Source organism: Thunnus albacares, chromosome 2 (genome assembly GCF_914725855.1).
Source record: "Thunnus albacares chromosome 2, fThuAlb1.1, whole genome shotgun sequence".
Lineage (NCBI taxonomy): Eukaryota > Metazoa > Chordata > Actinopteri > Scombriformes > Scombridae > Thunnus > Thunnus albacares.
The window spans coordinates 14370974-14383359 of record NC_058107.1 but is presented as its reverse complement, the minus strand read 5'-3'; the positions used below and the strand labels follow the sequence as shown (position 1 = coordinate 14383359).

The following is a 12386-nucleotide window of genomic DNA, read 5'->3' as shown; positions in this document are numbered from 1 at the left end:
GTAAGTAGAGCTGGTTCAAATTCAGAGTGTCTTTCACTAAAAGCTGTACCAGATATATGTTTTTAATGTAAAAGTTGGACAACAAATTTTTATCATGTACAAATTGCACTTCAGAGAAATCACCTTTAGTTTGTGGCGATTAAAACATGATCCAAGGATAAGATGCTGTTAATATGATCTAATATTTCACCAAAAATCAAAGATTCCAAAAACTGAAAACACATTTGTTTCTTTCCTCTCCCATTAATCATCTCACTACCCCTCAGATCTATCTGGTGACCCTTTGGTGGTTGGGAACCACTGGACTAAACTAGCTGACTCTATATAAAGTGGTTCAAACTAGCTCCACCTCCACAACAGTAACATGCTGCTAACACACTGACGCTTCGGTATTAATAATATAATGATGTCATATATAATAATATATCAGTCAGAGGGACGAAATGAGTACTTTTACTTTAATACTTATGTACATTTTGCTGCTAATACTTATGTACTATTAATTAAGTAGGATTTTTCATGCAGCACTTTTATTGTAATGGAGTATTTTTACATTGCTGTATTGGTTTGCTACTACTACTTTTACTTAAGTAAAGGATCTGAGTACTTCTTCCACCAATGCACAACAGGACATTACTAGGCAAGTAACATTCACAGTTAAAGTTTAAAAAACATTCCAGTCTGCAGGTTTTTACCAGAAAAAAAGTTGAGCCGCTTACTGGTCACCAATGTAAATCCTTGGCCACACTTCATCTGCATGGCTGATGATGGCTTTGCCAGTAAACAAGAGTCTTTCCAACTCAAACACTGCTAAACCAGGTGAACTTAGGTCAATTTCCACTTTCTGAGAAGGTGGTGTATCATTCCAGGACGCAGGAAGTTTGGATGTATATGGCATTGCTTTTTCTATACAGGGTTCAAGCGGTCCTCTGGGGCCACACAGCAGATTTCCTGCCTGCCTTAAGAGGCAACTTCTAGTCTATTAAAAACATAGTGTACAAAAAGTCCAAAAACAAAATAGTTTTCTGCAGTTTGTAGCCACTTCTTCTTCCCCTAAATGTGTTAGTCTTACATGTGGCCTTGCTCTTTGAGGGAAGCTGAAAGAGGATTATTTCCAAGCAAGTGGTCTGTGTCCAACAGTCAAACAGAGCAGAATGAATCACATAGGTGATTTTAGTCTCAGGCTTCTTCGTCTCAGATTTATTCACCACAGGGCGTCCTAAGTGTTGTCAGGCCATTTAACCCTTGAATCATATCTAGTCCCCAAGGCTCAAGGGGCCTGTGTGTGTTATGCTTTTGCATCAAAATAGCTGTCTATTTAAAGATATGACTGCTAGCAGGCAGATCTAGGGAGTGAGGAACCATGCAGCAGTTTTCACTCAACATGAGAAACAAGGGATTTCTCGTTCTTGGATCTTCATAGCATAAGTTTCTATTTTTTAAAATATTAAATATGCATACAGACGTGGCTGAAATTATTGGTACCCTTGCATTTTATTAAAATAATGCACCATTCACCTTGAACAGTGTTAAATTTAAAAGATATTTTACTATCAATGCATGTCTGTGTTTGGTTTGCAGTGGAACAAAACAAAAATGTTGTGAAAATAACTGAATTAATGTTTATTCTACAAAGAAATTCTAAAATAGCTTGGACAAAATGATTGGTACCCTGTCGAAGTTGTAAGAAATAATTGATCTGTAGTGATATTTTAAGCAGACTATCGTGTTTTAATTAGTATCACAGTTGTTGTCAATCTTATAATCGCTCATGCAGCCAGGAGAAAAGGAGAGAGGAGAAAATTACTCACTCTGCTGTTTTGTGCCACTCTGTGCATCACACTGAACATGGGAAACAGAAGGAAAAGTAGAAAGTGGTCTGAAGACATTAGAGAAAAGGTAACAGTCAAGTATGGTCAATGTTAATGATACAAGACCATCTCCAAAGAGCTTGATGCTCCTGTGACCACTGTTGCCAATATTATTAAGAAGTTTAAGGCCCAAGGAACTGTAGCCAACATCTCTGTATGTGGTTGCAAAAACTTCAATACAGATCCAAGCTGATCTTCATGCTTAAGGTACAATAGTTTCAAGTCACACCATCATACGTCTGTATGAAAATGGGCTCCATGGTAGAAGACCCAGGAAGACCCCACTTCTAAGAGGGAGACACATAAAAGCCAGACTGGACTTTGCCAAAATGCTTGTTGGCGAGCCACAGTCCTTCTGGGAGAATGTGCTTTGGACAGATGAAACAAAATTAGAACTTTTTGGTAAATCACACCAACCTTGGTTGTTTACAGAAGAAAAAAAATGAAGCCTTCAAAGAAAAGAACACCATGCCTACCATGAAACATGGAGGAGGCTCAGTGATGTTTTGGGTTTGCTTTGCTGCGTGTGCCTTGAATCTGTGCAAGGCACAATGAAATCAGAAGACTATCAAGGAGATTAGAAGACTATTTTGGAGCAATACATACATGGCATACAGCCCAGTGTCAGAAAGCTGTGTCTTAGTTGCAGGACATGGGCTTTCAAGCAGGATAATGACCCCAAACATACATCAAGCGCCCAAGAGTGGATGAGAAGAAAATGTTGGACCATTCTGATCTGAAACCCATTGAACATCTGTGGAAACTTGCAGTAGAGAGATGGCACCCATCAAACCTGAGAGTACTGGAGCAGTTTGCTCAAGAGTGGGCTGAACCACCAGTGGAGAAGTGTAGAAACCTTACTCAGAGTTACAGAAAGCGCTTGACTGCAGTTATTGCCTCCAAAGGCTGTGCTACAAAATATTAAATTAAGGTAAGGTTAAGGGTACCAATATGTTTGGCCATGCCATTTTTATTTGTTTTATTGTATTAAATATGTTAAGTTGTAAATCAAAAGTTTCAGTTATATTCAATGTGACATAAAGAACCATAAAGATACCATATACTTCTGTCAGTTTCAACTGAATACAGAGAAAATTTAGTTTAGTTCTGTATTTATCTTACTCATGTACGACTGAATATTTCACTTTATATAAATATCTATGGCTCTCTTACCCACAGTATTTTTATGTAAATGTAATTTAACATAGTGAGTAAAAAAAAATGATCACAGGTTAAAAAATATACTCACATTTAATTATTTCTGGGGGGGGTTTCTCAGTTGTGATAATATCAGTATTTATCAGGCAGAAGATTCCCATCTTGTGTTGGAAACATGCATTACATCTGAAACTGTACAGTTGTGCTCCATCTAAACAGAAACTTAACAGCACAGGAAAATGAACACATATGACAGATGGGTTTTTTTTCATGCAAAGCTTGTAATCTTATTTTTATTATTTTTCTAATTATATAAAACCATCCCTGGAAATATGGCACGCTTTTTTTTCCTAAATCAATACATCAACAATGATTGAAAAAAAAAAAAAAGAAAGACCTGCTCTACTTAAGCGTGAATAAATTGTGAATGTGGTGCAATCAGGATTTGATAGAACAGGGATTTTAGTGCTATAGAAAACAGACACAAGGTCCAAATTCAACTGATATTTGATTTGAGTGCTGTGACCAACATCCTCCTCAAACACACATTACTGAAAATGTTAAAGTATATCTTTTCCTTTACAGCAATGATTGAACACTTAATTATGAAAATACAATTCACTTGCTTAATCATACATATTCAAAGTATTCAAAAAAAGGGCAGAAGAAAAAGAACATAATTTAACAACTTTTCAAGTAATTCTTAACCTTGTACTATATCTGCAATAACAGCAGTTCCTAGAGTGAAATACATGGCATTCATATGTAGGTCTGATTCACAGGTCCGCACTTAGGAAGCAATTTCATCCGAAAGATGGAATTAATGGGGACAGCAATCTTTAGGGGTTTTTCACTAATCTGCTACGACTCCAGGCCCAATTATGAGCTCTGAGATGTCACGACTGTTTTCAGTTCAACAGTGCTCGTCTGATATAACTACAGTGCATGCAGGGCTGGGAACACAATGGAAAAGGAAAGCATTGCACCAATTGCTGCAGAGGCACAATAAAGTAAGTGACTATGGGTAACTAAGTGTATAAACTTCATTAGTGGTGAGGACAATATTATGATCATGCAAATGGACTGTGAAATACAATAATGGACAGCTAAGGAAGTGCACGTGTTGTTACATGTAGGATCAGATTCAAACTGACCCACGATCCTGAGGGACAGCATGACGTTAATCTGATTCTGTATCACAGGTTGGAGACCACTAACAGTTGCAATGTGGCACTAAATAAATCCACCTTCCAGCGACTTTGCCCTGCATTATGCTGGGAAAGACAGTAAAGACTCAGTCACTCACTGAGGCTGAAAGTCCGTTTATGATATGTACAACCATCAGTTTGCAGATCTAACACCACCAAATCACATATACCAGCGTAATTAGCCTTTTAAGGTTGATTCCATGTACCAATACTTGCTCTATCTTGTTCTCGGGTCCTTGTCACTTGCTTCAGGCCTTTTATATCATGGTGGTAGGGGGAAAAAAACCTGAAACATAACACAGCTCCGAGAACAAATCTAGACCCTCATTGTGTCCATGGAAGATCTGGAAGAAGAAAACAGCAAGACTTAGAGACCCGCAAACCAATGAATGAGTCCAGTTCAGAAGGCTTTCTTCTCCAGCTGGTCCAGAATGGCCTGGATCCTCTGTACAGCCTCCTTTCGGGCTTGCCGGACAATCTCCTGTCCCTGAGTCTCCACAGAGTCCAGCTCCAGCAGCTCTTTGGTCAGCAGTTCCTCCAGACACCGGTAACTCTTGTCTGTTTTTTTGCCAACAAACTCATCAACATCTTCCTGAAGCAGGAGCACTCTGGCCATGACATGGTGGACCTTAGCTAGGCTGGGGTTATCGCTCAGGGGCTGAGGTCCAGCCTGGCCGGGAGCTGGCGCCTGGGCTGAGGCAGGGGCAGGGGGCGGGGGCTCACCTCGTGAAGGATTGGGCTCACCTCTCCCCGTTTTGTTGTACATTTGGGGAGGGGAACTGATTTCTGTGGGTTTTCCGTTGGAGGGATTCGGGGGCGGGGTTGGCCTGGGTTTGAGTCCCACTTGTGGGGCACGTTGGTGCTGTTGGTCCTGGAGTGACACAAAACAGAAGATTGTGTTTATGAAATTTGACAATCCTCAATTACAATAGCCAGAGAGCACATCTGAAAACTGTTTACTATTATTATTGCTTGTAAAGCATATAAAATTCAGATTCCCAAAAATAATGCCAACACCATTTTTTATTTTTAACACCTTGCAAGTAAGATCAGATGCTATGCACCCAGACCAGATGTGTCCCCTGATATTTTTAGATGATAAAATTAAAAAGACAAATACATCTGATTGACAAGAGCCGTGACACTGTTTACATAAAAGTTGGTAAAAAGAACAGTAATTGCACCTAAATTATCTTAATTTATGACTGTCATATACCTGGTTTTAAAGTTCTGTCCTCCTGAGGTTGTAATAATTATCAGTCTTATATCAGCCCCTTTCTTCTACCTCACTTAATTGACAATATCAAAAAAAGTCTATTGAAAAATGAGAACCCCACTGAAAAAGCTGCAGATTCATACCTTGGGTTGGTAAGGTGGTGGAGCACCAGTTCCAGTCCCTGGCCACGCTGGGGGATGTGGTGGACGGACAGGATTTCCATAGTGGTTTTGTGGAGGCTGCTGGCCAGGCTGCCACTGCTGCTGTGAGGGTGTATATGCACCAGAGTGTGCCCAAGCCTCGGCCTGGGGGCTAGGGTGAAGAGACTGGCCAGTAGGGTATGGGGGGTTTGGAGGCATTGCATGACCACCTTCACTATAGTGAGGGTATGGTCCAGGAGGATATCCAGGACCCTGAGAGCAGAGGAAGGACAGATGAATGTAACAAAAAAAAAATCTGTTTGTTTTGGAAGTGAAGGTAATGAGATAATCCCTAGGATTATACTGGGATTTGTTGTAGCAACTACTCTTCTCCACATTTGTGTTTGAATGATCTTACCCCTTGACAGTGTGGTCCAGGATAGTGGTGATGTTGGTGATGTTGGTGCTGGGAGTGCGGCTGCCCAGACGGCCCACTGCTCTGCTCTGCTGGACAGCCCTGGTTGGGATAAGGACCTGGAGCTGGTCTCTGAGGGTCGGCACAGTAGAAAGGGTTGGACGGGTGGAAACCACTTGTTGAATATTGACTCTGTGCTGGGCTGTAGACACCATGGCCATTTGGATAACCTCCAGGCATCACCTACACGGGAAGCAAAATATGTGTAAGATATGCATGACAACTTAAAATGCATGTAAATGTGTCACATCGCTATGACCACCGTTTTCAGCACAGTAGCTGACTGTTAGTAAATGTAAGGCAGAGGTGAAGGCACTTAAGAGACTTAAGATAATGAGTAGGTTTACTCCCACATCCTCGGATTTAGATTGCCAGGCTATGTTACATCATGAGCTGTACCTGTGGATTGTACTGTGGCTGAACATCTGATCCAGAGGGATAGGTAGTTGCATAGTGTCCTGTGGAATGAGACTGAGGATACCAGTAGTGTGAAGGGTAGCCTGGATACTGAGGAGCATCCTGTGAACACAACATCACAGAGGAGTCAGGTTCAGGTACCACTGCTGCTACTATCATCACAAGTGTCAGCTGTCTTTAGTACTTGCGAACACAAAAGGAAACTGTAAAGCACATGTTCTCAAAAAAAAAGAAAAAAATCACTCCCTATCCTAGAACATGACTGAATAAACTGTGACACTGATTCTTTTTGTTACTTACGGATCCAGTTTTCCCCTGAGGCAAATAAACATTGTATACTGTTAGCTAAACCAAAACAGGCCATGAGGAATTATTTTGGGGGGGGAAATATTATGTTGCTGTCTCTGTGTGTGTTTTGACACAAGTGAAGTACTATTATTAGCGGCGTTGTCACGTCAAGACAAACGTGACCGGAGTGCAAACTCGGGCAACAGCTGAACTAACGTTAGCAGTTAGCGGGTAACTATTACATAATGCAGCTAGTTCCGATAGCCGTCCAGCTAAAGGCAAGCTAGCTGGGTTTGAATGCTTTTTCTGTACAAACTCAAGACGTTTTTTTCTCAGAATGAAAACAAACAAAATGAAAGTCAACAGGCACACCCTGGGCGTTTATCTAAGCTATATTCAGCTACTTACCATACTGTTATTGCAGTTCACGTTATTATTTCCCGAGTTGCAAGTGGAGGGCCAGCCAGGTTTCAGATCTGACTGCATTTGGTGATGATGCATCAGCTAAGCGCGTTTTGCCATTGCAAGAAAAAAACAAATCTTTAACAAAGCTAACGTTATTTAACTGAGTCGTCAGCTGGCACAAACTGTTAACACCGTTTTCCCCCCACAGAAGTAGAGATCGGTTGATCGGGAATCAGGAAATGATTGAATGACACCGAGCTCGCGCAATCCCGTCCTGTCGCTTTAATGAGCAGCTCGGGTGAAACTAAAGAGCGCTCACTCTGATCCTTTTTTCGGACACCAAATACGGCGCACCAGGATCTGTTCGTCTTTTGCTGTCATTATACTGACGAAAAATAGGAAAGATGCGTGATTATTCAATATTGTGTGTGTTTGGATTTTTAAAAAGTAGAATTTGATTTGGACATTTTTTTTAGCCACACAGGCACAAATGTAGATTTACTCCACATATGTACACGAGTAATCTTCACTTATAAATATACGCTCTTTGGTGTCGCATGTGCGTCAGTAGAAGCTTTTAGCCAATAGGAGAAACTTCATAGAAATATAATGTTTTTTTCAATAATAGTCAATATTTCGATCTTTAAAAACTATAAGACTTTGGTGTTACGTGTATTTAAAGATGTGTACTTAAATTACTATAAAATTAATCACGTTTATAGAAATTTGTCTACGTTGCAGTGCAGTGCCTTAAGGGTTAAACGTGTACAGGAAGTTTATCCCAGGCGTGTATAAAGACGCTTCCTGTCCTCTTCTTGAAAGAAACATATTTTGAAACATTCATGGCTTGACGTTATATCAAGATACACGAAGCAAATAAACAGCAGCCCAAGATGAACTACGTACCAGGGACGGCAAGTCTCATAGACGACATCGACAGTAAGTCGGAGGGAAGAGGGTTTAGTGAACGAGTCGCTTCAAGATGCGGCATTGTGTCTGAGACAAACTGGATCATTTGTAACCGTTTAATATGTTATTTAACATGCTTGTGTCGTGTGCGTCCTACAGAGAAACACCTGGTCCTGCTCCGAGATGGCAGGACACTGATCGGTTACCTCAGGAGCATTGATCAGTTCGGTACACATCATTTAATTATCTCCCACTTATTACTCACATAAGGTGAAAAGCATAAGCCAAAGTATGCCCAGCTAACTCCATAGAGGCTCATTTCAGGTGTGCTTAAAGATCCCCTCCAGACCAGTTTAAGATGTATATAAAAGACTCTACTTTGAATAATAATTTGTCTAATATGATTTTTCCACAAAAAAGTTCAATTTTCTTCTTAAAATCCTACATCTACTCCTTCTCCCTCATCAAACATTTCATATATTAATAGGCAGATATATTTTATTTCAAACTGCTGGACACAAGATGTCTCCTACTTCACTGTGAAGTCCATCCTCAGTGTTTGTGCACATTACCCTTGTGTTAGTTGAATATTGGACCACAATTGGCTTCCAAACTATTTGTGATGTCACAAATCATACTCGTAGCCCCACACCTTAAAATTAGATTTTCAATGGGCTCAGAGAAACTTTCCACTTTCAGCAGATGAATGTGAAAACAAACTCTGCATATACATCATTCTGCACAGTGAAGCTCAAACATGCAACTGTAGGAACAAGAAGAAAAACATATTTTTTAGTGGAGGGGGACTTTAAGAATCCCACCGTCTGTTGTATTTATCTTTTCTGAATGTGAAAAGTGTTCAGTGTAAAGCAGCACCTCTTTCACCTGTTTCTCTTGTCCCCCAGCCAATCTAGTTTTTCATCAGACAGTTGAGCGCATCCATGTGGGGAAGAAATTTGGTGACATCCCCAGAGGAATATTCATTGTGAGAGGAGAAAATGTGGTCCTGCTTGGAGAGATAGTAAGTGGGCATGTCCTCGTTTTATTTATTTTTTTCTGTTGCGTGTTTGGAATAATATAAGTTGCTGAACTTTTACAAATTTGGGTTAAACAGCAGTAGTTAATAAGAGGAATTTGTCATCAGTCAAAATCCTGTCATTGACTGATCAGTGCATTACATTTATAGTATTACATCCTGAAGAAGAGATTCACACAACCAAGTGGTCAAGGTTGCATAAAGAATGGGATTGGTGCTTATTCTGCATTTTTAAAATATTCCTAGGAATAGGGACACATGATGCGTATAAACCAAAAATATTTGATACATTTGACTGTTTTATGGTGGCAAGTAGGATACAAAATAAGTGGTAGAAGAACACAACAGCTCTCCAGCTCCCAATCTTCTCTGCTTCTCTCTTTGTTTGACTGTCAGTGGGGTTTACTTATTATGACATCACTTCTTTTGCAAGCAAACCATGTTGGTACCTCATGCTGGCTGAAGTTTATGACTAGAAGCAGTGAGGAACGCTTACACATGAGCTATAATCTTTGAAATTAATTTATGCACCAGTTACAGATATCTAAGAACCCAAATCTCCATAACCCCTGCTTACACATGCTTTGATTCACAAGGTTAAAGAGACCGAAACTTTTGCAAGATTTGTTTTTTCTCACATGGTTTAATCGTATCAGTGCAGTGACATTTTGCTTATTATGGTACCTTGACATTACAGTGACAATATAGGACCTTGCAGGCCTACACAGAGTGCAAAAAACATAAGTCATGAACCCTGGAATCTATATCTCACACTATATACATCACGCATTCAGTCACAAATCTGCATTTTTGACAACAATGCATCCTAGCATTTGATAATACATTAATAATACATTTTAATTTTTAGCATAGACATGAGGCATTAAGACATTATCATGCTCAGTGCTCCAGAAAATAACATCCTTTGTGGTAAGAGTGGTTTGTGGTATCCTGATAATTAGACTGATTTGCCATTTCAGTTTCACTTCATTATGCACGATTAATTAATTATTAATTTCAAATAGAGATGTTGGAGGTGATTCAGTCTTCGAGTATGGCTTGGTTTGTGGTTTTCGTATAGTGCAGTTCAGCTGTGTGTCTTACACGTGAGACATTTGAAATGCCATTATAGTGTCATAAACGATAAACTAAGACACAGGAGATTGTCCATCAAGGTAATTTGAGTAATCCACTTTTAGTAAAACACATAACAACTCACACTGGTCCATGAGGTGTACCACACACACTCAAGTTTGTTTGAAATGTAATGTCTTTGTGTCTGTCTGTGCAGGATGTGGATAAACCCTGCGACACAGTCCTGCAGCAGGTCTCCATCGAAGAGATTCTGGAGGAGCAACGGTTGAAGCAGCAAGCCAAACAAGAGACGGAGAAAGTCAAGATGCAGGTCTTGAAGGACCGAGGCCTTTCCGTCCCCAAAGCTGATAACTTAGATGAATACTAACACCGCCTTGATTTCATGAGCCTCTCTTTCAGTTTGTATTGGACTGACAAGTTTTATGTTGAATTTGAGAGAGCATGAGTGTCTTTTTTTTTTGTTTTTTGTTTTTTTTTTAATGAGTACAAGGCAGCGTCATGCTGGACATCTATACTGTAGTGTACTGAATTTCATTTGAATCACCTGAAGAAAAAACATAGTGATAGCTGCTCTCAGTTTTGCAGATCATGGCAGCAAAACTAAACTTCATGTATTTGTCTAAGATCACTATAATGGCAATTTAGCAAATATTCTACAGCAGCACTTTCTATTTTGTCACAAACATGGCGAGTGTTTTTATTTGGAGATATATAGGCCTGCTATTGACAAAAACTACTGGCTATGCTCCATTAAAGTGTTTAGTTTTTCATTAGAGGAAGACCTGCTTGGAAACATCTGTGTCCTCACATTATCTGACTGTCTTTCTGTTTATTCTGTTGTATGTAATGCATTAAAGGTTGAAATCTTTGGGTAAATGTGGGCCTATGAGCCAGTGCTCCTCTGGTCCCAGGTGATGGCGCCACATTCCCAACATGCACTTAACGTCGCGATGTAATGTGACATTAAATTTGAGGCGTGTGTATCACATTCAGGCCTGTGAGGAAATAACATAATTCATTTGGTTAATTCAATGTAGGCAGGCGACGCGCCATCATCATACAGCCTCGCGTCCTGTTTATTAAGATAAGAGCGCGTCCGGAGAAATGTATCGATCCTATCTACCCACATCAGTCAATAACAACCCTGTTCATCGTTTGGGCGGACACAGTGAGTTAATATGAAGCAGCCGCTTAGCAGGCAGCATGTGGCCGCTTTAGTTCACTTTGGTACACGGACTGCGGGTCGACTGAGTGGCACCACACAATAAACGACTTACTATGGCACCACTTGAATTAGTCTTCCAAGGAGATTCATTGTATGTATTTTTAAAAAAAAAAAAAAAAATGTGAACACTCTACAGTAGCCTGCATGCAAAAGGGCAATAAAAAAAAACTTTCTGAGAGAGTAACGTCAAGCAGTGCAGTTATAAAACATGAATTCCGGTCAAATTTCAAAATAAAACTTCTGAGAGGAGGATTCGAGGGAACCCAGAGGGCCAAAGTGGAGCGGGGGTCCACATGCATTAGCGACTGTAGGAAGTATTAACATCATTAGGGCTTAAAATAGATACTAAGAATAGTCTCAGTAGTATTGCGTAAACTACCCCTTCAAGGTCCATTCTCATAAAATGCGTCTATGATTATTTTGGGGGATGTTTTTATGCATTTCTGTTTCCCTTGAGTAAAACGGATTACACCATATACACTACTGCTTTCATATCACCTGGAAATAAAGGCTGGGTGATGTGGATAAAATCAAATATGAAATTTTTGACCAAATACCTCGATATTGATGTGACAGTATTGTAGGGATGACTATTGGCGCTTTCACAAAATGTTTACACAATGAGATTTTTGATGAATAATCATCAGTAATGTGGATATAATGACTAAGTGGGTAAAGACAAATAATTGAACAGCTAGAACTGTCTGGTAAGTTCAGAAAATTACATCACTTTACTGTAATGCAGCCTTTAGCCATATCACAATATTATGATATCCAAAATCTAAGACAATATCTAGTCTCATATCACAATATCGATATAATATCAATATATTGCCCAGCCTGACTGGAAATAATAAAAAATATGAGCTCAGAGCAGCTCAGAGATACGATGTTATAGGCACTACCTGGAGGAAATATCAGGGTTTGGATCCCAGTTTATCAA

General features: G+C 39.8%; 2 protein-coding genes across 2 annotated transcripts; one reads left to right on the top strand and one right to left on the bottom strand.

Annotated features, from left to right (window-relative positions):
• Positions 1 to 3103: 3103 nt before the first annotated feature.
• On the bottom strand, positions 3104 to 7450 carry bag4 (BCL2 associated athanogene 4). The gene is made up of 5 exons (XM_044367279.1): positions 7182 to 7450; positions 6468 to 6587; positions 6012 to 6251; positions 5597 to 5866; positions 3104 to 5108 (listed from the first exon to the last, which is right to left on the bottom strand). Exons 1-5 carry the CDS (start codon positions 7272 to 7274, stop codon positions 4638 to 4640), a joined length of 1194 nt encoding a protein of 397 aa, XP_044223214.1. The 5' UTR covers positions 7275 to 7450; the 3' UTR covers positions 3104 to 4637.
• A 442-nt stretch (positions 7451 to 7892) lies between these two features.
• Positions 7893 to 11094, top strand: lsm1 (LSM1, U6 small nuclear RNA associated). Its single transcript, XM_044367293.1, has 4 exons — positions 7893 to 8117; positions 8247 to 8315; positions 8993 to 9108; positions 10415 to 11094. Exons 1-4 carry the CDS (start codon positions 8072 to 8074, stop codon positions 10583 to 10585), a joined length of 402 nt encoding a protein of 133 aa, XP_044223228.1. The 5' UTR covers positions 7893 to 8071; the 3' UTR covers positions 10586 to 11094.
• Positions 11095 to 12386: the final 1292 nt, after the last annotated feature.